At 29.8% G+C, this 27,251-nt stretch overlaps 2 protein-coding genes across 2 annotated transcripts in view; one reads left to right on the forward strand and one right to left on the reverse strand.

Annotated features, from left to right (window-relative positions):
• Positions 1–3,163, forward strand: part of LOC107456095 (uncharacterized) — a 55,355-nt gene extending 52,192 nt beyond the window's left edge. Inside the window, exons 26-27 of the mRNA XM_043051133.3 lie at positions 384–515; positions 2,713–3,163. Of these exons, the coding sequence (XP_042907067.3) occupies positions 384–515; positions 2,713–2,858 (278 nt within the window). The 3' untranslated portion in view covers positions 2,859–3,163. The remainder of the gene's footprint in view (positions 1–383; positions 516–2,712) is intronic.
• Positions 3,164–5,115: 1,952 nt separating this feature from the next.
• Positions 5,116–27,251, reverse strand: LOC107456094 (aminomethyltransferase, mitochondrial). Its single transcript, XM_043051135.3, has 8 exons — positions 26,811–27,251; positions 25,334–25,565; positions 23,054–23,202; positions 19,426–19,507; positions 15,804–15,949; positions 13,071–13,257; positions 8,808–8,924; positions 5,116–5,425 (listed from the first exon to the last, which is right to left on the reverse strand). Exons 1-8 carry the CDS (start codon positions 26,928–26,930, stop codon positions 5,211–5,213), a joined length of 1,248 nt encoding a protein of 415 aa, XP_042907069.2. The 5' UTR covers positions 26,931–27,251; the 3' UTR covers positions 5,116–5,210.

Genomic DNA, 27,251 nt, shown 5'->3' on the forward strand with positions numbered 1-27,251 from the left:
TTTATTTTATTTTGAAAGGAAGCAAATTACCTAATATTTTTAATTGAAAATTCTAGCCATCGAACTGTCTCAAGTAAAATTATTTCAGTTGATAATTTTTATGAGGGATGATTGAAATTTTTCTGTTAGAGGTTCTTCAAGTGCGATAATTGAAAATATATTGTTCACAACTAGCAATAGTACCGTAAACTATAAAATTTGAGGGTTTCTTTTTCAGAAACTGTAAATTTACAGTTTACGGTGTGTAATAAATCGTATATCTTTCAATGTCTCTGAGAGTTTTTCTGCTAACTCTGAATCTTTTAAAAGAATTTTTAAAAAACTTTATAAATCCTTAAAAATTTTGATAAAACATTTTTTTAATTGATTTTTATTTGAAGCAGCAAACAGAGCAGGTCGCTCTGAACCTAAGATGGAAAAAGGAACTACAATACTTTGGTTGTTGGGGCGTGGTGCAGCGAGATCTTGGTTTAACAGAAAAATGAGAAAGCGACCAATTCAAGTATCTCCTGTTGGTAAGACAATTCAAAATTAAAAATTTAAATTTAAAGTAATGCAATATTAAAACACCTGAACTTGAGTATAGCATAGTGTTACCTTTTGCAATATTTATAATATAATTCAGTAATGCATTAAATAAACTATTATGAACTATCAGTACTATTATAAACTATTACTATTAATAAACTAAAAGCAATTTTGCTGAATTGCATAACATTCATGGTCATTGAAATTGGTATAGTTATGGTGCTTGCTATGATAAGATTTAAATATTAAATTACAATTTATTCAACTAAAATAACAATAATCATTTTTTTTCTTTGTGAGTAACTGGGTCTAATACATGTATCACGACCGTTTACTTTAGATTCTCATTTATTATGTTCTCTAGACAATATTTTAATTACAAATATTATTATCTCCTAAATATAAATAAATTATTATTACTATTTATCATAAAAATTTAATCCGTGAGTTAGTTAAGGGTATTTAGGAATCCCTGTTGTTAGAACTAACTGTGAGGATCTTAACCGAAATATTATCACCTATTTTGGAAACTTTAAGATTCTGATGATTAAAAGCTAAAAATTAAAGTGAATGGTCAATTTTCAAATGAGAAAAACTATTGGTATCCCTGTAAACTCTGAAAGTAATCAATGTTCAGCTAAAAGTTTGCTGACGACTTGCCTCCTTCAAATTTCTGAGCCAGACAGGAGACTTGTTAGAAAATTTCTGCAGATAATTTTGTAATAAAGCTTAGACAGAGATAACAGCACAACAGTCATATATTTCGAAAACTATCACTCTCTTGTACACAAGGATAATTAGATCCTGATAGATAATTCGATAACAAAGATAATTAGATAACAGTACACCCAGTAATGGCACAAGTTCAAAAAATTCACATTTCAAAAATTTAAAAGCGTCTATGAAAAGGGTCTTTGCCCTTACAGGCTAGAATGATTACTCGGCAGCAAAAGTTTAAGTTGATTTAGGCAGCGTTCCCTGCGAAGTTGTGCGTATCAACTCTAGATCGAAATCTGGAACCGATTTGGCCAATTTTAAAAATAAAAAATTAATGAAAAAGACATCTTACTATTTAGGAAATTTACTAGTTTCTGGTATACCTATTATGAAGAAGTTTGTTGATTGAAGATTTTAATGATGTATTTCCACTTGTTAAGTATTCAATTTCAGATTGATACAGGCAAGCAATAATATATTAAACATCATAAATTGCTTTAATGAAGAATTAAATATAATAAATAATTTAAAAAATATATTTTTGCAAATATTTTTCCATCAAGATAAAAACTAATCGTCCATCAAGAAATCAAAAATTCAAATATGCCATGTATACGTTAGAATAATTATCGCCAAGGAAAGTTAAAAATCTCTGCATTGGCTGATTGCCAAGGCTCTTTTTCTTAGCCTAACGCATTTAAATAAGTTGGCAAAATAGATAGTGTGAGAAATAAAATAATAGAATTTTACTAAAAACAAAACATTTAGAAACCATGGAACGTTTTTCGCATTCTATGCTAATGTGTAAGGCAGACAAACATAGAGGGAAACTCTAAAAATAGATTTTATTCTGCCCTCAATTCAAGGTTGAGGCATAAAAAGATAACAGATTACGTTAATGATTTCTATTCATTGGAAAAAAGATTAAATAACGTAATCAATTAGTTTTTAACTGTTATAAAATATGTTACACATATTTTTGCATGGCACCCATCATAAATAATAACAAATAATGTTTTTAGGCCGGGATAGCCTGGTCGGTAAGGCGCTGGGCACATGTCTGAGAGTTTGTGGGTTCGAACCCCGCCGGCCGAAGACTCCCTGTGTAGTAAAGTAACTGATGCACGTTAAATCTGTCGAGTAGCAAAAGTCCTCCATGTTCCCATAACAAATCAATACCTCTGGGGGTACTGGATTGGAGATCGATCGTTCTCTGATCCAGGTCAAAATTACGATCTATGGATGAATGAATGGATGTATGAATGGGTCCGCCCTATAAACGGGTGTGACGTATGGTGTGGCAGAAGTCGAATTCGTGGCCATAGATGGAGCTACTGAAAAACAAGAACAATCGCACCTCCTTTGCCTAAACAGGCATACGTCAATAGCAACAACAATGTTTTTCTAACCAAAATTAATTACTATTGATAAATTATTTTTGTTAGTTAAATATAAATTTATTTTTAGATTTCCGACATGGAGCAGGAAGCAGCCATGGTGATCTTCGCCCTATCAGCTCAGTTATTAACTGGAAGAGCATGGTTAACAAATATTTAGAAGTTAAAGGTATTGATTTAGGTACCACTCCTCAAAATGGAAGTCAAGAAGATTGACCATAGTTTAAGTGAACAAAAAGAACTTGAATGCATTTTAACCAAACTCACCTTTAATACCATTTTTCAACCCAATTTACATATCATAATCATTAATAATCAAAATGAGCTTAAAACTCAACTTATTTATCATAAACGAATATATTTTTTTTCTTGTAAAATAAGAAAAACAAGAACAAATACCTCAGATTGTGGTTGACAAAGTTACATTTATTCATATAATTCTATTTGTAGAATCCAATTGTAGTTTTCTTAAGCCTCTTTTGTAAAAATTTGATGATAAATAGATTTCTATATCTTCAAAATGTCTTTATTCACTGTAGAAATAAAAATATTTTAACCGCGTTATGCAAAGTGGAAAATAATTTAAGAGCAGTTTAAATTTCACTCATAGATAATACTAATTCACTTTAATTAATTCGTTAATCCCGTTATGCTCTATTGTTTAATATATCACCAAAGAATTCAATGAGTTATGACAAATATAAAGGAAATAAAAATGAATTGTGAAAAACTTCTGAAATGATTGCCGAATATAACCGAAAAGAAAATTAAAAGTCTAAAAATACTGAATTGTTTATAAGAAAGCTGGTAATCAATAAACTATAAGCACTTATTTATTAAAAGGCATTTGATTTAATACACCATATCCTTTTAACTAATAATTTTTAAGAATATATTTTTAATAATCGAAGAACCAGGAATAGCTGAAATTCGTTAAGAAGTTTAAATGTAGAGATGGAAACTTAATCCAATCTTTAGTTTACATTATTTGCTTAAAAACTTAACAACAAACAAATGAATAAAGAAAATGGATAAGGTTTTAAATTAATATTTCGATATCACAATAATAGAAATATAATAATATAATTAATTAAAACAAACTCGCCTTTATAATGTAGTTAATTTAAAAATTCATACTTTTGAATCTGATTTGATAAACATGTTCAATACCAGAGCTATATTTAATTACTTTGTGGTAATTAAACAAAATCAGTTATGGTTGAAAAATAAGCAGTTTATTTTGTCACTCACAATTTATCACAAAAAGCTTTCACCGCAATTTAAATTTCAATTAATTTTAGAAAAGCACATTATTACACTAAGATCTGCTGCCACATATTAGAAACACAGCAACTTGCCTGAAATATTTGTTGCCTGCAACACAGCACCTCCAAATTTGTATCCATATTATATTGTTAAACCAAAAATAAAAATGATAAATTGAAATGAATAAAAAAATATTAACATTCGAGATATTTTTAGAGAAACACATTAAAAGACCATAAATTGGGAAAAAATCGATCATTATTTGGCCAGAAATATAAATTAAAACATTTAGCCTTTATTTAATGATAACTAAATTGCTTGTAACTTTTTTTCCTATGTTCATTCAATATTACTTGAAAATTATATTTTCTGATAAATTACACATTTACATAACATATTTCAATATTTACAATATTTTTTCATATAAAACAATTATTTAGAGTTTGAAATAAAACGTATATTCATATTTTTAACTTAAAAATTTGACAATATGATAGATTTTTTGTGGAATTTTAAATATCGTTTCATTTTAAAGACATCATTCGTTAAACAAATAATTAATTAAATTATCTATTCTGAGTACCATTAATGAAAAATTTATAGCAAAAGAAGTTAAAATCTCTGATAAAAAAATAAGTATAAGATTTCAACATTATACTAAAAAACGATATTCTAATAAACAAACGATTTTTTTTTCTTTCACATTAGGAATTCAGTGAAAAAACTAGACCTTTAAAAGAAAAGAATTAGTGTGGAACTCAATCATAAAAAACGGGGTTAAATTTAATCCGAAGTTTGAAGAGGAGATTGCTAGATGTACCAAGCCCTCTAAACATGGAACAAATAGACAGAAAAATAGTTAATAATTAAAGTTAACTGTCGTTATCAATGGTCTTTACTTATCAAGGCATATGATGGTCTATTTCTTATAAAGAACAAATAAAAGATAGAAATCTTACTCTTTCTCAAACATTCTATAATATTTACAATAACCTTGTAGAATTAAGCGATGGATGTTAAATAAATACTATAGAAGTAAACCTCCAACATATTTTTGTAATTACAGGTGATAGAAAAAATAAAATGCGAAACGATTTGAAATTCACACTGTATCATTCCCTTTTTTCTCCATTCTACTGCGAATTCCGTTTCAAGATTGTATAAAAATCAACATTTCATAAAAAGTACAAATAAAATAAAATGCATAAACCTTATTAAGATTCAATTTATTTCAAAAAATAAGCTCTACAATAATATCTAAAAATATTTTTTTACAGAAATAAACTCTGAAATGAACACATTTTACTTAACGTAGTATTTTGAAGGTACAAACGGCATCTTTGCCACTGTACCTTCGACTTCTTTCTTATGAATTAAAAACTTAATCTTATTTCCTATCTTAGAGAAGGCAGAATCAACATATCCCATTGATATGTTTTTCTTCAAACAAGGCGATGGGCATCCGCTAGTAATTGTTCCTATCACATCGCCTTCCAAGTTCATGATTTTTGTAGAAGCTAAAAAAAAAATTATTTATTTAGGTAATGTTAAATTGTTAAATCATACTTAACACTTTCATTATATTTATTAAAACAGTCAGTTTTGACGCATTTATGATCTCTCATACAAGGTATTTCCTAATCATCGCTTTTAATATTTATTTTTAGAGTTCCTACCAAATATAAAGAAAGTTATTGGTACCAACATACTTAATTCATACACAATCATTAAAATTCAAAAATTAATATTTAAGTGATTGAAAAAACAAAATGTTATACAAATTCTAACGAATCAGTATTGTGATTAATCACAGCTCAGGTGGGTTAAAATCATCTTTTTTGTAAGCTTAAAGAGGTGTCCTTGAAATTATTTGGATCATTTAATTTAAATTAAACTAACCCTAATATAAAATAGTGATATCCTGCTATTAAATTACCATTTACGAACTCTTGTGTGAAAGTAATAATGATAAAAAAATGTAATAATAACAATAATTGCGAAATACTTTTCATAATTAAATGCAGTATAAAAAGCATTTTTAATGTTAAATTAATCATATATTTTTGAATATATATAACTATGCTATAAGAACTGAAATTACATAAGTTCTACTGTTAAGGTACTATAAAAATAACTTATAATTTGATATAGATTTGAAAACTTTCCATTTTTAAAACACCGTTAGTTATTATAACAACTACATAAATATAACTATTGCAAAAATGAAAAGAATGAAAATTAAAATAAGGTCCATAATAAATGCATAAAAATTATCCAAAAATTATTCTTCTTCCTAAATGTATCCGTAGATTATAAAATAATTATTAATACTTCATAACATAATCTGTAATTATCTTATAACACATTAATTAGTATTTGATATTTGAAACAAGTTTTTATAAGTTTAGAAATATAGCTTATTAAATTATAAATATAGTCAAAAAAATATGCAGATACACTAGAATATTGGTACACTACACTGCCTAAAGAGATTAGAAATACACTGTTATGCATAGTAGTTCACTCAGTATGAAATATAGAAGCACATAATAAATTAATCTTTAAATCATTACAATTGGTTACAAAAATTAACCACTCACTGCTTTAAAAAGAAGTATCGATTCACTACACTATTAGCAAATACGTAGAGCATTACAAAGTAGAAACCACTGCAAATACTAAATGGTAACACTAAATCACTAATATCTCAATTTAAATTTCACTGCATATATCTGAGTCAGTGTTTCTCAAACAATTCCAAGGCACATTTGTGACTTGTGATTACCCTTCATGTTTATTTTTAAAATTATGTAATACTTAGCATTGAAGTTTAAATACTTAGAAATGTTAAAATCAAATACAAGTTTTGGCATAACGTTTTACTTAAAAATTTTGAATAACTATTTAATGTCTCTTTGCGAATTGTTTACAATATTTTGTTCTTATAAATAAGCTTAAAAACATTAATAACTTTTTATTTTTATTGGAATTTCCATTATTATTTCTATTAAAACAGATTAATTTTTACAATTGTATGGAAATTGATGAGTTATAATAAAAATGAAAGCATTTTAATTATCAAACGATCGCATGTTGCTGAAACATTATACATACTAATGTGCACTGCAACTAAAGAATATTTTGAGAAACACTGAAAAAAGACAATTACAGAGTGTTCCGTTAAAATCACCCTCAATATGTTTGATCAGAATCCTTATCAAAAATGAAAAAAGAAATGGCATACACACAAATTAGCGTTTAACTGAGGAAGCAACAAAAATGCTATTAAAATCAGTCCAATTACATTAGAGAAGGATGTAATAAGTATCAAAACAGGCTTAATTACAGGTTGAAAGTTTAAAGTGTTACTAATACTCAACTTTCAATTCTTTCCCTCATAAAGCCCAATGAGTAAATTTGTTATTTTCCTTTTTGATAAGGATTCCAAAAATACACGTTAAGGGAGGTTTTTGATGGAAAACTCTGTATATTTATTTGTGAGACCTGGAAAATGCAGGATGTCTTATAAATAAAAAAGATATTTACAAACTTTGAGAAGGAAAAAAAGAGGAAATAAACCCTTTTTGGAATAGGACATGTAGTCTCAAAAGTACTGATCACAAGCACTACGTGACAATGAATTTAGTAAATCCACAGCATTAGATAAAGTAGGCTTCCTCAGATTTATTTTGGTTTTTATGTTTTGTATATCTTGGTAATTTATTTATTCTAATACTCAAAATTTTAATGAAATACATAAAATAATTCTCAAAGTATAATACATAGTTTAAGTAATGAAATAATTCTCAAAGCATAATAGCATAAAGTAATGAAAAAATTAGTAGGATAAAAATTCGAATTCTTAAATTCGTAAATCCCGGAAACTAAATGGGCAATTTATTTCAAATTTTGATTTTCAGCATTAAATTGTAATGCAAAACAATTTTTTTAAAAATCTGACACTTTACCTAATTATCTTTTCTTTTGCTAAAGTCATTAATTCAAAGTCCTCTTTACAAATTGCGCTTTTAGTGTTTGTGATTCCATGTTCTAGTGCAAAAAGCATTTGTTTCATCATGTTCTATTACTCCATCAAGTTTACCTCTATTTACGAGACATCCCGCATGTTATTATTTCAAAATATAGGATTAGTCACATAAAATTAATTTTTAAGTTTTTTTTTAATTCGGTGATTTGTTCTAGAAATGTATTTATAAATAATTATTCCTAGAAATCACTGAGAAAAAAATCTTAAGTAACTGTTTTTAGTTCTTTTTTTCTGTAATTGTCACCCAAATACATGTGACACTTCCTATATTTCAATCAAGTGTTTATCACAGCATTCACAAACGTAGATTAAAGCATGATTCACGTGAATTTCAAAGTATCTTGTGATTGTGCTTGAAGAAAATAGCTAGACTGCATTATTGCATCTACAAAATGCCTGCCTGCAAGCAAATTAAGGTAAGAACACTATGCATTATTTGATTACATTTTGTTATAAATTTTATGATGGATTTTTACTGAAATCATTACAATCCTTTTTATCTTTATATCATTATTTATATACTCTTATATTTTAGACCTAATAAAAAAAAACTAATTTTATGATTTGGAAAAAGGCTATTTAATAGGTGTAAAACGGTTCAGCTTTTATAAGAACGGATAATCAAACTCAAACTTCAAAACGCGGAAAATATCTGACTTTACATGGAATCATAAAAATATGTTATTTCATAGAAGCAATGATATGCCATAAATATAAAAATGCAAATTACAATATTTTAAGTCTTACATGAAGCTATTAAAATAACTGATAAGTTGTTAAAGAATAAGTTTTAAAATTCAATAACTTATAATTTTAAAAGAAACACATTTTTGTCACGATTAAAAGCTCACCTCTAGGACATGGACCTACTGATAAGAAACCTACTCGTTTCTTCTTTGGTTTTTCTTTCAACTGTTTCAATATAATTGAATCTCCAGGAAATCCTCCTGTTTCTCTTCTTCTTTTGCCTAAAATATGCAAAATTTACTACGCTCTTTATCTATAATATAAAACTTTCATTAGCCTTTTTTAAATTTTCAAAACTTTCCTAAATTAAACCAATCTACCCCGTATTTTAACTCTCATTCAGATTTAGTGTTTTACTTTGTGTTTCGTTAAAAGGTTCAGTGATAAAAGTTTGAAAGTCTGTTTCTGACACATTTTCAGTCTCTGAACTCAAATTCTAGCGCAATAATTTAGTTACACAAGAAAATCCCCAAGTGCAGCGTCCTAAAATAACTCACCCAAATGCAATTTTTTAAGGTTACACAAAATGCTTTATACACTGGTTATCATAAATTAAGGAAAATTCACAAAAATCGCGATAACTCAAGAAATTACACATGGAATTTTATGAAACTTACCCACAATATACAACACATAGTAAGGTATTAAACAACATAAAAAGAAATTATCAGACATTAATAGTAGTATAGAAATTAGCACATGTATAAAATAAACAAATTGGAAGTATCGGTTTGCAATAGAAAAAGTACCTTTAATATGGAATATGATTGCCTCTAGAAGCAATACAGCACAAACAGCGATGTGTGATGCTTTCAATTATGCGGTCTATCAGTTCAATAGGAAGTGAGAGCCATTGCTCTTGTAAAGCAGTTGCAAGCGTGGCAAGGGTCTGAGGGGGCGGATTGATGGCAGATACACGCCTCCCTAGAGCATCCCAAACGTGCTCGATAGGATTCAAGTCCGGGGATCGAGCTGGCCACTCCATGCGAGTAATTGTTTCCTGTTGAAGATAATCATCAACAATGCGAGCTCTGTGTGGTCTTGCATTATCGTCCTGTAACAGGAAGCAATCACCAATTGCCCCGGCATATGGGCGCACATAAGCATCAAGGATGTTGTCTCGATAAACCTGAGCATTCACGGTTCCCCTTGGAAAGACATGGAGGTATGTGCGCCCTCCTAAGGATATGCCTCCCCAAACACAGACACTGCCTCTTCCGTATGCATCTCTTTCACGGATGTTTGATGGATGATAACGGGTCCCAGGTTCTCTCCATATCAAATAACGTCTACTGTCACTTTCTAGACTAAACCTGGACTCATCCGTAAAGAGAACAGGCCTCCATTGATCTGACGTCCAGTGGACATGTTGTCGGGCCCACTGCAAACGGTCTCTCCTATGGCGTGATGTGAGCGGCACGCAAATGGCTGGTCGTCTCGCATACAGACCACCTTCGTGGAGCCTTCTGCGCACAGTTGACGTTGACACCAACCTTCCGGTGGCTGCAGCAAGAGAGGATCTAAGATGTGTCGGAGTAGCGGTTCTATTCCTGCGTGCACTTAATGTCAAATATCGGTCATCGGCACTGGTCGTAACAGTTGGCCGTCCTTGACTGAACCTCCTAGATGCCGAATCTGTGGTTTGAAATTGCCTCCAAAGTCTATGAACCACAGATGGACTCACATTTAGCCATCTGGCCACTTCTGATTGACTCTGCCCTGCCTCTAGTCTCCCGATGGCTCTCCATCGTAGTTCTTCAGGCAAATGATGCCTAGAGGTCATTATTACGAATTGGCTATCTCAGATTTTCAATGTCGCAATCACAGTAAAATTTGTGTGCTTTCTCTCAAACTTGGACTTTTATGCTCCAGGCAGATGACGTAAGCCGAGTGCAGCGCCACTAATTTGCATATTGCAATTTTACTCAGCTACTCTTAGTGGACAACATATGCAAATTTTGCACGGTTTGGCTTACTTTTGAAAGAGTTATCGCTATTTTTGTGATTTTTCCTTAATTTATGATAACCAGTGTATATTTCTATTTCTTGATAAGTATAATTATTATTTTTCATGAATATTGCTCTCAAATTACGAGAGATATTCCGTTAGTGCACAGAAAAGACTCAAAAGCTTCAAGTTACTTTCTGTACAGAAAAATAAATATAATAAAATAGATTAATATATTTTTACACGCCCACTACGCATATTTGATAGTCAGTTTTCCTAATTCCATTTTTTTCAATTTTTTTTTACATTAAAACCTCATTTAAAAACTGTGCTGCTTTTAATTTTAGACTGCACCGGATCAAATTACGAAATAAAGTATATAGATTTGGGTGCATAAAATCCATTTTTACCGTAAAATATCATACCGTAATTTTCACATAAATATTTATTTAGTCTGAGTGATTCAGCCATTTTACTGTAATTATTTCTGAAAAAATTACGGGATATCAGATTTTCTTGTACCGTAAAACGTTCCGGTAAAAATGAATTTTATGGTAAGGAGTACCGGCGCCCAGAGTGCAGTTGCTTTTGCCGTAATTTGAACCGGAATTTGATCCGGAATTTTTTACAGTATGTGTAATGACGCACGATGACAGAATGCTACATCAAACGAATATTATAAATTATTTATTATTACACATTTCACTCTTTTTCTTTCTCTCTCCCTCTCTCTCTCTCTCTCTCTCTCTCTCTTTCTCTTCTCTCTCTCTCTTTCTCTTCTCTCTCTCTCTATTTCTCTTTCTTTCCTTCTCTCTCTCTTTCTCTTCTCTCTCACTCCCTCTCTCTCCCTCAATCTCTCTCTCTCTCTCTTTCCCTACTCTCTCCTTATCTCTGCTACTCATTTTCTCTCTCTCCCTCTCATCTAACACTTTCTTGCTAAAATCAAATTTTTAATGGAATCTTTTCTGAATCAGCTTTTTCATTTTGATCACTTTCACTTTTTTCTTCTCTTAACTTCACCCACATTATATTAAGAACACCAATAATGTGAATTTTATATGGTTTTTTACATTATTTAATTCATTCTAATATAGGCACACCTGAACTTCTACTTTGAATGAAATGATTCCCTGGATGATGCTCATCTTTCAAGAAAATAAAAACAGTATCAAAGAAAGCTTTAAAAAAATTGTTCCTACTCATTTGCTAGTTGTTGAAGGAAAATCCATCGTTTTACACTTCTTGGAATGGTTTTCATGGATTCTACACAAACTCTCATACAGGCTTTATTTTGTTATTGACATTTCCTAAAACTTACCATTTCTTAGTTTTAATTGTTTTTTTATAGTGTTGCTAACATGATCAAATGAACAACAAGCAGCACAATTTTTTTTTAAATTTTTATATAAGACTAGTCTAATTTACTCATCGTCGAGAATTGAATTTTTATAATACAATGCTATGGTTTATATCTGATGCTTTATACTTCTTACAGTTAAAGACATATTTATCTCCAGAGTCATCTTATACGTAATGTACAGATAAAAATATTTGTTGATATTACTTATATTTTGTAGTTGTTATTTTACTCATTAAAATAATTTTGAAAAATAAGAAGTCTCAATTTCAGTACATTTTTCTTCTAGGTATTTGATTTCACAGCAGCTCAATCCACTTATTCAAATTATTTTCTTCTTCGATTTATTAAAAAATTTATAAATTATGTAGATAGTCATGTCTCATTATAATCAATATCTATTATAAGGCACATAGAGAAAGTGAAACATCTTCATATAGTATGTAATAGCTAGACAGGAGTATAGGAATAGATATGATTTATTAAAGTAGGATGAAATTTTTTTTCTTTAATTTTTATGCAATGAAATGATTTAATTTTGGATAAAAAATGTCTAATTTTTTTTTGTCACCTTTCAAACTTTTTACAAAGGCTAATTTAAAAACAATAAGTTTAAAAAATAAAATAAATGAAGTAACGAAAAGTATAGAGAATTTCTTTTTTTTACTAAAATCGGTTTATTTCACTTTCGATTTAAAAAAACAAAATTTGTTTCGCATATTTATCTATTTTTCTGAAATATCAAAATTAAGTTTTTTTCTGTGAAAATTAAAAAATAAAAACATATATTTTCATCAGAACATGAAATTTGGTTAAAAAAAAAATCTTCTCCATTTGAATACTTTTTAATTTACTCAACAACTAGATTATTTTTGACAAACGGAAACTGTTTTAAAACCATCATGAACCATTAAGAAACAGTGAGAATAGCAAATTCAAATGGCTGCATGAGCAAAGTTTTGTCTCTTTCATCAAAGTCATTAAAATAAATTAATCTGACTTTAAAACCAAAGCCTAATTTAAAGCTACATATGCTTTTTTCTGAAAAAAAAAGTAAAATACCAATTGTCCATGCTAAGCCAGCTTCAATCGGAGTTGTCTCATCTGTTATATCATTCCCATACAGACACAATCCAGCCTCCAAACGAAGGGTGTCCCGAGCACCCAAACCTGCTAACATCACTTCATCCTTCTTTGAATTCAATAAATTCTTCAAAATAAGTTCACTTTGAGCAGCAGGTATTGATATCTGTAAAATATAGAAAACAGAACTCAATTTTCTAGCAATATTTAGAAATTTTATAAAACTTATCTTTTATTTAAATTAATTTGAGTAATCTCTCTATACAGAGAAAAATCCTGGTAAAATTAACGGACTCTATAGTAATAACTTTTACTGTTAAAAAATACATATGTATAATTTTGGTTAAAAAAAACCGTATGGTATTTAAACCATTCATTTGGTAATTTTTCTGTTCATATAATAACGGTTTACCGGAAATTCTGTTTTTCGAAATATAGTTATTATTACGACACAATTTAGTAAAAAAATATAAAATTTAAGAGTAATTCAACCGAATAAAATAGTTTTTTGCCATGCTCTAAGCACCAATTTTTACCATATTTACCAAATTTTGTCATATACAGGGTAGTTCAAAATGAATATAAAGATTGCAAACAGCTACAATTATTTAATGAAAAAAAATTTATCGATATGATTAACATAGAATTTAGTTGGAACTTCTTTACGATTTCAAAATTTCTTTAAGTAAGGCGCAGGCGCAGTGAAGAGGAGTACTGCGCATGCGCGAGTTCATTAGTGAAAATGGCGAGTCCCGTGCAGAAAGCATTCTGCGTGTTAGAATTTAGCTACTGGTATTCTGTTATCATACTGCAGAGAAAATTTCGTCAGCGTTACTATGCAAATTGGAACAACGTGCGCAGATGGCATAGAATGTTTAAAGAAACAGGATGTTTATGCAAAGGGAAAAGTAGTGGATGGTCACGTGTTTCAGAGGAAAACGTTCAAAGACTTTGCCGCACGTATGAACGAAGCCCACGAAAATCGACGGACGAAAGCAGTAGGGAGTTACAAATGCCACAACCAACGGTATGGCGTGTTCTCAGACAGAAGCTGCAACTGAAACCGTACAGAATTCAACTTGTGCAGTTATTGAAACAGGAAGACTACGGCAAACGTATGAATTACGCTACGTTTATGCAGAAAAGCATGGAAGATGAAAAAAATGGCTGATTGTCTCATTTTTAACAAAGTGGTAAGGTTAACCGGCACAGCAGTCGAATATGAGGTACGGAGAAATCACAGTAAAAAATATCAGTTATGAACTATGTAATTAATAGTTCACGTTTTTGTTCATTATATTTTTGTCCCTTCAATTCCACAAACTTACTTCTACTCCGTCTTCACCTCTGTAATTGAATATGAACGTGACTTAGCGAAAGTTAATGTGTTCTGCGCGATCTCATCACGTAAATTATACGGTCCTTTTTCTTCTGTGAGCGACACTCTTTGTTAAATGTTTATCTTGACATGCTTGAGGTATTATTAATGCCACATCTAGATACTGATTCTACGGATTACTTCTTGCAGCAAAATGGAGCACCCTCACACTGGGGTTCGATGATTCGCACATTTTTAAATCAATATCTTCCAAACTCTTGGATCAGTCGAAGTGAAGATGCCGACGATATCTTCTGCTCTTGGCCACCGAGATCTCCGGACTTGTCACCCTGTGATTACTATTCATGGGGTTATGTGAAAGACAGTGCTTCCCATCCCCCAAACAATTAAAGAACGCAATTGTAATGCGCTTGCGTCGGAGACTGCACAAATCCTTCAGAATGTATGGGTGAAATAGACTACAGCCTAGATGTTGTCAGTGTGGCCAAGGGAAGTCACATGGAAAATCTGTGATGCATGTATACAAAATTTTAAAGTTCCTTCTAGATTCTGTGTAAATTTTATTGATAAATTCTTTATCTATAAATAGTTATAGCCGTTTGTAATCGCTATATTCATTTTGAATTACCCTCTATTGTAAAACAATATTTTATTGTTAATCCTTCCAAAATCAATACCAAAGCGCTTCGGTAAAAATTACCGAGCTTTTTGTTTTTCCCACAGAGCCTACAGTAAATTTTACATCATCTTGGTATTTTTGGCCATGCTTTTTTTCTCAGAGTAAAGTTTCATTATAGGTTTAGTAGAACAGAATTTTGTACAATTCCTTTGCTTTTACTGGCTGCGTCAAAAATTATGGGAAATAAATTAAAGGCGTCTTGCCAGGAAAAAGTTTTACACTGTCAACTACACATTTATATAGCATTTTGATCTGCAAACTAAGGTAAAGGATTTCAGATTTAGGAAACACGTAAATGTGATAGTTGTTTTTGTAAAGATATCTGTTCTAAAGCAATAAAAGTTTCGATTGAGTTCTCCAAACTCTGTACTAAATTGCACAGGATTTAAATTAACTATAGAAAGAAAAGTACGACAAATCCACACCAAATATTTTTTTTCAAGTTCTATATCACTTACGAAACTTGCAAAGCCTCATTGAAACTATCTTTTTAAAAATTCCTATAAACAACATCTGCTGTCATTTTTGTCAACAAAAAAAAAATTCATATCTAAATTAATGAGTTGTCGCAATTTTTAACTAATTTTCAACAAGCAAATTTTTTTTATAATTAAAATATCAGTTATGAACTATATAATTAATAGTTAAAGTTTTTGTTCATTATATTTTAATGCCTGCAATTCTACAAACTTACTTCTACTCCGTCTTCACCTGTATAGCCACAACGTGTTATACGACAATCATCCACACCACATATTGTGGTTTTTGTTGTAGTCATAAAAGTCAAATTGTTCAAGTCATGCTCTACAAACTCTTGAAGAATTTTTGCAGTGCCAGGACCTATGGGACAAAATAATTTATATTCAAAGCAATCCAGATTATTTATTTATTTATTTTCAAATGCATAAGATCGACCTTAAAAAGTTAAACAAAATACGAAAAAATAGCACCTTCCTGAAAATTAATGGCTCGATAAACTCGAACTTGGTGTTTCTACGTTTTTAAAAATAAAGGTGCACGTTGTATTATAATATGATGCAAATTTGATTAAACACTAAAGAATCTGGAATCCTTTTAACTTGCAGCGAAACTTGGTTTAACGTAAGACTGTTGGCGAAATTTTTGGTCGATAATTATGGTTTATGCTATTTATATTAGGTTTTTACTTTGAACCATTTTTCTGAAAATGCTTTTTGAAGTTTCAAAAATAAAAAAACTTTTTCGCTACTTATGACGGCTTCAACTATTCTGTCCAAAAGCACTGTAGCGTAGCGCTGTACTGTATTTTCAAGCGTAGCACTGTATTTTCAAAGCACTGTAGCGTTTACCAATTTTATTATATGGCTTCCGATGAAACGTAAAGCTAAAATTCATACTTAATTTACCGTCAGATTATGTTGGCAAAATTTTTACCATCCTAATATATAATTCAACTTTTTACGCATTTGTACACTCACAAATATTTTCATTTAAGCTTACCTTATAATAGTAGATTTTAATATCTCAATGTGAAATTTTGAAGAAATTATCCTAGCATATTTTGCCACCTAATTACGTATTTTCATTAAAACTTGAAATGGTAAACTATGGATGGATTCAAAAATTGACTAACTTGTCGTGAGAATTTAATGCAAAAAGCATTAATATGTTCTGAGTTACTTGCAAGATTTAGTAGATTATTACACATGCAGAAGACACACAGCCAACTAAAAATATCAAGCAGTCCATACAAGAGATAATCCTGAAATATTGTTCTATTTATATAGCTATTAAAATTTATTTCGAAAACAATTTCATAACCATCAACTTAGAACAAAAGAAATACACAGTCCAGTCACATTAATGTGACCACCTGTCAAAATCCAGAATAACCACCTTTGGCAGAGCGAACCGCTACGAGACGTGCAGGAAGAGAGTCAGTTAGGTTTCTGAAAGTGCTCACTGGGATGTTGAGCCATGCCGACTCCAGTGCCGTGGCCAGCTGCACTAGATTACGCGGTTGAGGATCCATGGCGCGAACAACCCGATCGAGGTGGTTCCACAGATTCTCGATTGGGTTTAAATCCGGTGAGTTTGCTGACCAGGGGAGTACGGTAAATTCATCCTGGTGTTCTTCGAATCACGCACATGCACTGCGAGCTATATGACACCTCGCATTGTCCTGGTGGTAGATGCCATCATTCTGAGGAAAAATCATTTGCATGTAAGGGTGGACGTGGTCCGCAAGGACAGATACGTACTTGTACTGATCCATAGTGCCTTCCACAATGATGAGTGCACCCAATGAATGCCAGGAAAACATTCCCCAAACCATAACGCTCCCTCTTCCAGCCTGCAGCCTTCCGGCAATTGTTGCAGGGTGTTTGCTTTCAGACGTTTCACGCCGTATACGCCAACGTCCATCTGTCCCATGGAACTAAAATGTGATTAATCGGAAAAAGCCACCTGTTATCACTCTGTGGACGTCCCGTTGCGGTACTGGCGTGCAAATTCCAGCCTTTGTCACCGATGAACAGCAGTCAGCATGGGTGCATTAACCAGGCGTCTGCTGCGGAGGCCCATGCGCAGCAACGTTTGCTGAGCAGTTGTTGAGGATACACTCTTGGTAGCCCCTTGGTTCATTTGGGCGGTCAGTTGCTCAACAGTTGCACGTCTATTCGTCTGAACGCATCTCCGTAGCCTTCGTTCGCCTCTGCCATCTTTGGCCCGTGGTGCACCACATGTGCCACGCCGCTTGTTTTGTATAGTGCCATTTTGCCATGCACGGTATACTTTTACCACGGTGGCACGCGAACAGTTCACAAAATCAGTCCTTTCCGAAATGCTTCCACCCTTGGTCCGAAAGCCAATAATCATGCCCTTTTGGACGTCGGATAAATCGCTACGCTTCTGCATTGCGCCAACGACTGAAATGCTTTTCGATGCCCTAGGACATCCAATATATATACTACACTGTAATGTGCTGCCACATGCACTCTGTGATTGATTATTTCACGTTGACGTCGAAAGTAGGTGGTGGTCACATTAATGTGACTGGACTGTGTATTTAGTACTTGTTATTCCCATAGCTATAGAAAATAATAAGCAAGACTGCTTTAAAAATCTTAAACTTATTATTATAATAAGCATTCTTCATACTTCCTTATTTTAACTAACTAATATTGCGAAGACGACCTTAATATTAAATCCGACAAATAAAGACGCTTTGATGTTAAAAATTCCCCCTTTAAATTAACTGAGTCAGGCAATTATTCTTCGAGTTTAGACATTTGAGCTTCTAAAATGTAAGACTTAATATGTTTCATTTTTGACATGAGTCGTAAATGGCGAAGACTAGAGAACACATGGGGATTTCAAACTCAATATTTTGCATGAAATTTAAAATTTAAATGTATCCATAGAAAATATAACTACTGATATGGTTGAAAAAGAGAAAGAGATAAAAGAACATTCAGCAAAATATGTTTGTATTGCAACAAAACAGGTGATTTTAGTGTAATAAATGAAATGGTATAAAGTTTAATTATTTTTAATATATAAAAGAACATAATTAGCTTAGTTTTTTAAAAAAAAATACTTCAATATTTCAAAATAAAATGTACAAAATCTTTATAGGCTGTTACATAACTACCACGCTTAATATATATTTTTAAGATCTTTGTAAAAAATGGAGTTATAAAATTATGCATATTAGGAGTATCTAATGAATATGTAAGAGAGAAAAAATAAAATCGCTTCCAAATTATAAAAAATCCTTTTTGGGTTAAAAAAAAACAAGGATGGTATTGAAATCCCTAAAATTCCAGTTTGAAGTAGCGCTCAAAAGTTTATTTAAGTATATTTAATTTTCATATAAATTACAATATACTTAAAGATTATTAAATTATACTTAAAGATTATTAAATTATACTTAAAGATTTTTAGATAATCAATTTTTATATGAAAATAAAGGTGCATTTAAATACTGTGCTGTATTGGAGCATAAGGATGTTTTGAAAGAAAAATATATTTAAGTTCATTTTTTATTGTAATCAAACTAAATAAAAACCAAATAATGAAGTATATACGGAGATTTTTGTAGGCTACAGTATATAAGAATAAAATGCAATAATTTTTTGCTAGGAATTGCTTTTAAGTTGCATATGGATTGATTATTTTAAACCCTTCTTTGCCTTTATTGACGTCATTAATAGTTTCATTTTCTTCATTCCTTTACAAAAATTATAAAGATATATCAAAAATGGTAACTGCGTAACGCTTTATACGTATGAAGATTTTTTTTAATAAGTAAGCCAAACAAAAAATAGACTACTCACCTTGTATGGCTAAAAGTACTTTATCTTTTATTACTTCAAGTTCAATATCAGCACCATTTCTCTTGAATTCCTCCTTACGTTTCTGAAAAAAACGTTTAAAATATGAAAATAAGCTGTCTGTTAGGTAATTCAATAACAAATACATGTATTCTCAAAGATGCAAGATGCAGCCAATAATTTTCAATACTTATCGAATTTATTACCTCAAAGTATAATGTGAATTACATATCCATTTAATGTGCTTTTTTTAAGAGAACTGGTTTAATGTGCTTTAAAGTAACTAGGTTTAACTTGATGAAGTGTACATTTGCACTTGGCTTCAAAAGTTTTAGAAACAATTTTTGATGTCCTCTTTGAAAATGCTCGTCAGTATTGACCTTCTGAATGTTTTCTACATTCTTAAACCTTGATCTCTTTCGAAATATTTTTTCAGTTTTGGATAGAAAAAGTACGAAAGAGATTTATCTGAAAAGTTTGGTAAATGGTTTATCGTTAATACCTCCGAAACCAAAATTTTGTTAAAGAAACGAGGTTTAAGGATGTTGAAGTCATTAAGAAAAATTCAGAGATAGAATTAAAAACCATTCTATAAGAAGGCTTTATAAATTTTTTCAGAAACTTTTAAAACCAAGTTCTGACTGAGAGAGATATAAGGTCAAAACTTCCAGAATATGGTAAAATTTACCGTTTTTTTAACTTTATGGGAACACCAAAAACCTCGGAAATTTTTACCAGAGCATTTTGGTAGTGATTTTGGTAAAATTAGCAATAAAATTTTGTCTTATAATCTGTGAAAAAAATTTGATAAATGAGGCAAAATTTGTTAATTTTATCATGATAAATTATAGAATGGTGCAATACCATTTATTTGGCTAAATTAACTTTTCGGTTTTATATTTTCTATTAAATGTATCCTAATAAGAACTATAATTTTCAAAACCAGAATTTCCGGTAAATCGTGCTATGTGAACGCAAAAATTACTAAAGGAATGGTTTAAGTACCATTCCAGATATACTACTGATTAAAGAACGGTACTTTTACCAGAATTTTTTCTCTGTTAAGACGTAACTAAAGATTACTATAACTAACATCCTGAAGACTACTAACTGAAGACTACTTCGAAACTCTCAATGATATAACCCAAGATCGAATACCACTGATGGCTGGTTGACACCAATTCTGATGTCGGCTCACACAAGCCACAGATCATGGTCAGATCTGATCATGGGTCAAAATACCCTTGCGGCCGGGTTAAATGTGTATTGTTTTCATGGTTCTTTTCTCCATGTAAAGCAAATTCAGATAAATTCTATCAAAAAGTTCTCACCAAAGTCTCATAATCTTTGATTCCGAAGTTTCTTTGTCCTCTGAGTTTGGTTCAAAATTATGAGACTACGGAGTTGAACACTGAAAGTCGTTAACTCAAAATTTGATCGGCTGTTCAACGCCGGTTATAAAAAATATATCAAATAAGACACATTATGTTCTACGTTAGAGGCACATTAAATGTAATTCACGCTATATTTTCAGGCCATAGCCCTGGAAATAAAAGTCGCACCTTTTTTATGAAGCTGCAGAAAAATTATTTCAATTTAATTGCGCGTCACCTCTGAAGTACAGTAAACATCATTCCACTTGGGGTTCATAGTTACAAAAGAGCAAAAATTACGTTATTTAAAATATATGCAATGTATAAAAAATTTTAAAAATCCCGAAAACTTTTAAATTTATTAATAGAAATCAGATGTTCAACTCAAACAATTTCTAAAAAGCTTTCCTTTGAAATTTTGAATGCCACAACAATGCGCAGAGTAAAAATTGTTGCACCCTGAATAATTTTAAATTTAATATCTTGAATAACATGTACTGAGATACAATAATACTTGTTTGAGAGTTGATCTCAACACACTAATTAGTAGTACTGACAGTAATTTCAGTACTTAAAAAAAAAAAATAGAAATAAAAAAATAAAAATAAAAACCTATTTTTTAACAAGAAACATAATTTTTGTCCCACTATGATTTTTGTTTTCAAATTGTGAAGGGCTGACGCAGTCTTAATGTTACTTTCATTGTTTGAGCATTACTCCATATCTCTGAAACTAATTGCGCAAATCAAAGTATCTTTGCAATCATTCATACATCTTGTTTTTACTAAAATATAAGGTGCGTTATTACTAGGATAAACACAAAATAAGTATTTTTATAATTATTTACTATTTTTAATTTAATATTTAAATATTAAACTAAAATATAAGGTGCGAAAATTTTTATATCCTCCATACAATTTCGAAAGAGGAAATCTAAAATGTGAAACAAATCGATCAAATATTTCCTGAGCAGTAAATTTCATATGAAAAAATCACATAATTAAATTTTGGCTTCTTGGAAAGGATTTAATCGATATTGTTGCTTTTTTGGATTGATTACTTTCGGTTCCTATAACCATGGAGATTTCATTGAAACCCGACAATTAGATCAATTATTTATTTAATTTTTCTAAGATCACACCTCATCAAATGTGAAAATCTTAAAACTGTTTGTCTTGGAACAACCGGCTCCTCTTAAAGCAAAGAATTGTCGGCTTCTCCGTAACTATACTGGCAGAATTAAGATATTTTGCATTATATATATATATATATATATATATATATATATATATATATATATATATATATATATATATATATATATATATATATATATATATATATATATATATATATATATATATATATATATATATATATTAGAAAAAGTGAGAACAAAAAGTGTTACTAAGTTTTTTCTTTTACCGAATATATCCAATAATGCTCCTATTTGTACCAATAAGAATGTTATACGAGTATTTACAAGAAATCATGTATTTACAAGAATCAACCTATCAAAAAAACAAGTATTATTTTAACACTTGTGTTTTTGGCCTGTTTTATTTAATGCAAATTTTCAAATAAATGTTATTAATGCGCGCACCCGATTGGAAAAAATTCCCGGTATAAAAAAATTATACCGGCTTATGAAATACCGGTTCCGGTATAATACTGGATCCGGTATTATACCGGACGCAGTATCATACCGGAACTGGTGTTTCTTACGCCAGTATAAAATTGATCCCGGTATGATACCGGAGCATGTATCATACCGGAACCGGTGTTTCATAAGCCGGTGTAAAATTGAGCCCGGTATGATACCGGACCCAGTATCATACCGGATCCGGTGTTTCATAAACCGGTATAAAATTTATTTCAGTATGATACCGGACCCAGTATGATACCGGAACCGGTGTTTCACAAACCGGTATTGAATTGATTCCAGTATGATACCGGACTCAGTATCATACCAGTACTGTTTTTTCATTAGCCGGTATCATACTAGAGTCAGGATATACTGGTACTTGTGTACTGCATTAATGCAAAAGTTAGTATTATTTAATGCAAAAATAATTTATGTATGCTGTAATTGGTGAATCAATAGTCCGGGAGTTAACTGAAATATATATACATATAAAAAAAAAGAACATTATTCTACAATGCCTAACCTAAGGTTTCCTCTTGTGAATAAAAAGTATTTTTTACAGTTTTTTAACTAGAGATTACTAACAGCATTACATTATGAGACTCTTACCTACATTCATATGAGATAAATCCTTATCAATGCATCCAGCATTTGAAACCACGTAAAGATAATCCTCATCAGTCTTCGTCACAATCAAGTCATCGATTATACCACCTTTGTCGTTTGTAAATACTGTTAATGTGCCTTGGTTCACATTTAAACCTGAAAAAAGTTTAAATACTTTTTATTACTTCCGAAGACTTTCCTGAACAAAATTAATAGTAATCAATTTTTACAAGCAAATAAAAACTTTTTATGACTTTCTACACGAGTTACTTAATTCTCATAAAACTAACATGCATTGAAATCGTCAATTGCGTTGAAAAAAAGTATTTATGTGCAACGCTTATACTTATTTTAATGATTTATATCCTGAACAAAAATCATTGTAACATTGCTAATTGTAGTATTATAAAATTTTGCTTTTAAAACTTTTTTTGCAAGTAAATTAATTTTCGATAATGCTATACTTATTAAAATTATCAATTTTCATGCTTAAAATATTTAATTATTTGGCTACTCACAGATCAAATCATTTCTCTTTTTTCATTTAAATTACACCTCTTTTAGTGTAATGTTCTATTATTCTATTAAACTTTTTGACAATATTAGCATTTCTTAATTTTTTTTTCAGAATACGCCACAATCCGTCTAAGCGACTACATATTTTATCATTAAGAAAATATAATGTGTGAAAATTTCAAAACTTACGGCTTTCAAACAGTTGATCTTATAAATTATACATGTTAATTCTTTTTCATACTTTTAAGAAGTTTTAAAGACATTTAGTTTCATTCAGGCAGCGAAAAGCTACATGGACTTATCCGCTGGTCAAAAATAGCATGTCATTTGTAAACTTAATGGTAATAATTCTTTTAACTGAGTATTTGCAAAGAATATTGAGAAAATTTTATTTTAAATAAAAAATGAATTTTCAAGCAAACTTTGTCAAAAACTGCATACTACATTAATCAAAATGTTACTTATTAAATAATTATTATGATGAATTCCTGCCTCGATGTGCAGTAAGAAAAAAAGTATGGTCTAAACTAAAAGAGTTGTAATTTAAAATTTAAAAAAAAAAAAAAAAAGAGAGAGAGATGGAAATGATTTAGTTTGTTAATAACCAAATGTGGTAAATTTTACCGTATTTCTGGCTCAATGGAATCACCAAAAAGCACAGAAATTTTTATCGAAGCTGTGGTTTTGGTAAAATTAACAATAAAATATGGTTTAATAATGTGTGTTAAAATTTGTTAAATGTGGTAAAATATCATAATTTTATCATGGCATAAAAATAATTTCTTCGGTTAAAATTACTTTTAAGCTGTGAGTTTTTTACTATAAATGTGTGATATAAAAAATTATTATTTTGAAAACCAGAATTTCCGGTAAACCGCTAGCATATGAAAAAAATTAACAAATGAATGGTCTAAATACCATATATTTTGGCTCTTTGACCAGAATTATAGGGGTTTTTTTCTAATCAGAAATGTGATTACCATACAGTACGGAAATTTTTTCCGTTATTTTCTCTCCATGTTTAAAATAAGCATACTTAATGGGGGTTTTTTTTTTAAATTTCAATTTAGCATAATTTGATATTATATTTTGAAAAACTATTTGAAAAGTTTTGAAATCAGAACTTTCCAATTTTGACAAATTGTTGATAGATTGACTTCCTTGAAAATACAGCTTATACCTTACGATTTTGACTAATTTTTTCTAAAAAAAAATTATAATTTATCGACTTTTATTGAAATATAAATGTCTAGTTGTCCAAAAAGATCCAAATTGAAATTACTACTGAATATTCAAATTTTATTGTTGTGTCGTAATACGATACTAAATTTAATTATATTAACCTTCAAATAAAACTCTTTTAAACTGGAGTACACGATATCATGATTTAATTTGAATAGCAACATGATTCAACTCCTTATGACGGTTACAGTAAGTTTACATGATATTATGGTTCAACGCTAATCCAATTTTTCAAAAAGTGCAGAAACACTTTAAAAACTTAAAATTTTGCTATTTTTTTACTGTCTTAAATGATGCAAAACAATTTATTTAAGCTATTTTTCTTTAAAAAATTCAAAGTTCACAAAAGAAAAGCATAAAATGTGTTTTGTTATAATTAAAAAAATTTTGACGCGTTCAAAACAACTCCATGTTAAAAAATCATATTTCAGAATTTTTTGTTCATAGTGTTGATATTAAGAAACAAACATAAAACAAATACTATCAAATTATAGTGATTTAAATGTAGAACAAAAGATTGCAAGTTTACCTTCAATATCCGATACAACAAGACTTTCAATAAACTTCATTTTATCTTTTCCAGAAATTTTAGTCTGCAACATATGTGTTACATCAAATATGCTTACATGTTCTCTCGTATGTTTATGCGATGCAGTAAGAGTAAAGTCACTATATTGCAATGGCATAAGAAATCCGGCAAAATCAACAAATCGAGCATTTTTCTCAGCATGAAAATTATGAAGATATACTCGCTTCGGAACCTGCAAAAATTAAAAGTTTGAAATTAAAATCAATTCACTAAATTTTTAAGGAAGTACATTTATTTTAATATTCTAAGTTTTTTTTAAAAAAAGACCTTTTTTTATGAATGCATAACCTTTTAGAACCTTAAAAGTTGAAACTACCTTCAATCACATATTCTTCCTAAATTTCAACATTTTTATATGATACTTATGCTTGATTTCGTGAAATTATTTTGCTATTTTATGAAATGCTAAGGTATAATGGTCCTGTATTTGCATACGGTTTTGATTTCTTCACAATAAGAAACTTTTTTTTAAGTATTTTGAAAAGAACCGGATACATGAAAATCTCAATTGCTGTGCAAATACAGATGATTGTTTCTTTCAAAAATCTGATTTTTTGTAATTGAGCGACATGTGGTGAAGAAACTTAATCTTTCAGATTACTTGAATGTTAACGTTTTGCGTGAATTTCATCATTAGTTTAAGTCAATTGCTCACTTATTTGCAAGCTTATTTACTGGTCACATTCTTTGCTATCTGTCCAAAATTTTAATTTCATTTATTTATTTTAGTTTTTTTTTTTATGCTATTTAACTCAGGCATGAACTTTTGCCATAATCTAACATGACACAAAAAAATAGCAATAAATTCAACACAATAAATCTTAACATTTTAAACTGTTGAGGAAACAATTATTTTTCACTTTACAATTGATAAAACTTTTAGCAACTATGTAAAACAATACAGAATCCAATATTTTCAGCTAAATATTGGTAAAAACAATCATTTTCAACAAAAAATTCAATGAAATTTATAGATAAGAGTGTTATGAAAATTCTTTTTTTAATTACTGTTATTATTACTTACAATGAGGAATGTTACCTTAAAATTACGTTATTGATAATTACAAAATGAATATAACACATATTATATCGCTCCAAAAGTTAGCAGAATAGAAAATAATTTTACATTACATTTATTCCTTTTTACGTTAAACAGTTACATTTAGAATATTTCAGAACTTAAAAATTTTATTTAAAATAATTTATGCGTATGAAATAAATTAGTTTAAAAAACGTAATAAAACACCTCCTTAATAAACAATTTAAAAAATCCAAAAACTTAGTTATTATATATTACATTGTTTAAGGATTGGTGAATTAAGGTCTTTTTAATTGGTGCAATTTTTTGATTCAATATATCAAACTGAAAAAATATGGCATAAAATGAAAGGTAGAAATAAATTATTTATCTACTTACTGAACCTGTAGAAAGACATCTAATAGTTTTGATAAAAGGAAGAAAATTAGTCTTCAAAATTCTTTTATGAATATGACAAAATTGATGTTGCATGCTTTTCAAATAAAAATAAACAGTCATAAAATAGTAATAAATATTGTGAAAATAAGCAATATAATAAAACTACAGGGAAAAAGTTTATGGAAGAATTATTTTAAAATTGTAATGTAGAAAATAACAATCAAATATCGTGGAAACTGCGGATCAAAACACTTAGACACTTAGTAATCTTATCTTTTTCATAGATAAGAAAATGACTAATTCACGAAGATACTGCCCTTTCTGCATTTTTCAAGACAAGAATCAGTATAAATTCAATTTAGTATGAATAAGAGTTTTTAGTGCATGAGATGTAGACATAATTTTTGTGCTAATAAACCAATTACAAAAATTCTGCAAAGA

Source organism: Parasteatoda tepidariorum, chromosome 11 (assembly GCF_982258835.1).
Source record: "Parasteatoda tepidariorum strain Cologne lab strain chromosome 11, Ptep-v5.0, whole genome shotgun sequence".
NCBI lineage: Eukaryota > Metazoa > Arthropoda > Arachnida > Araneae > Theridiidae > Parasteatoda > Parasteatoda tepidariorum.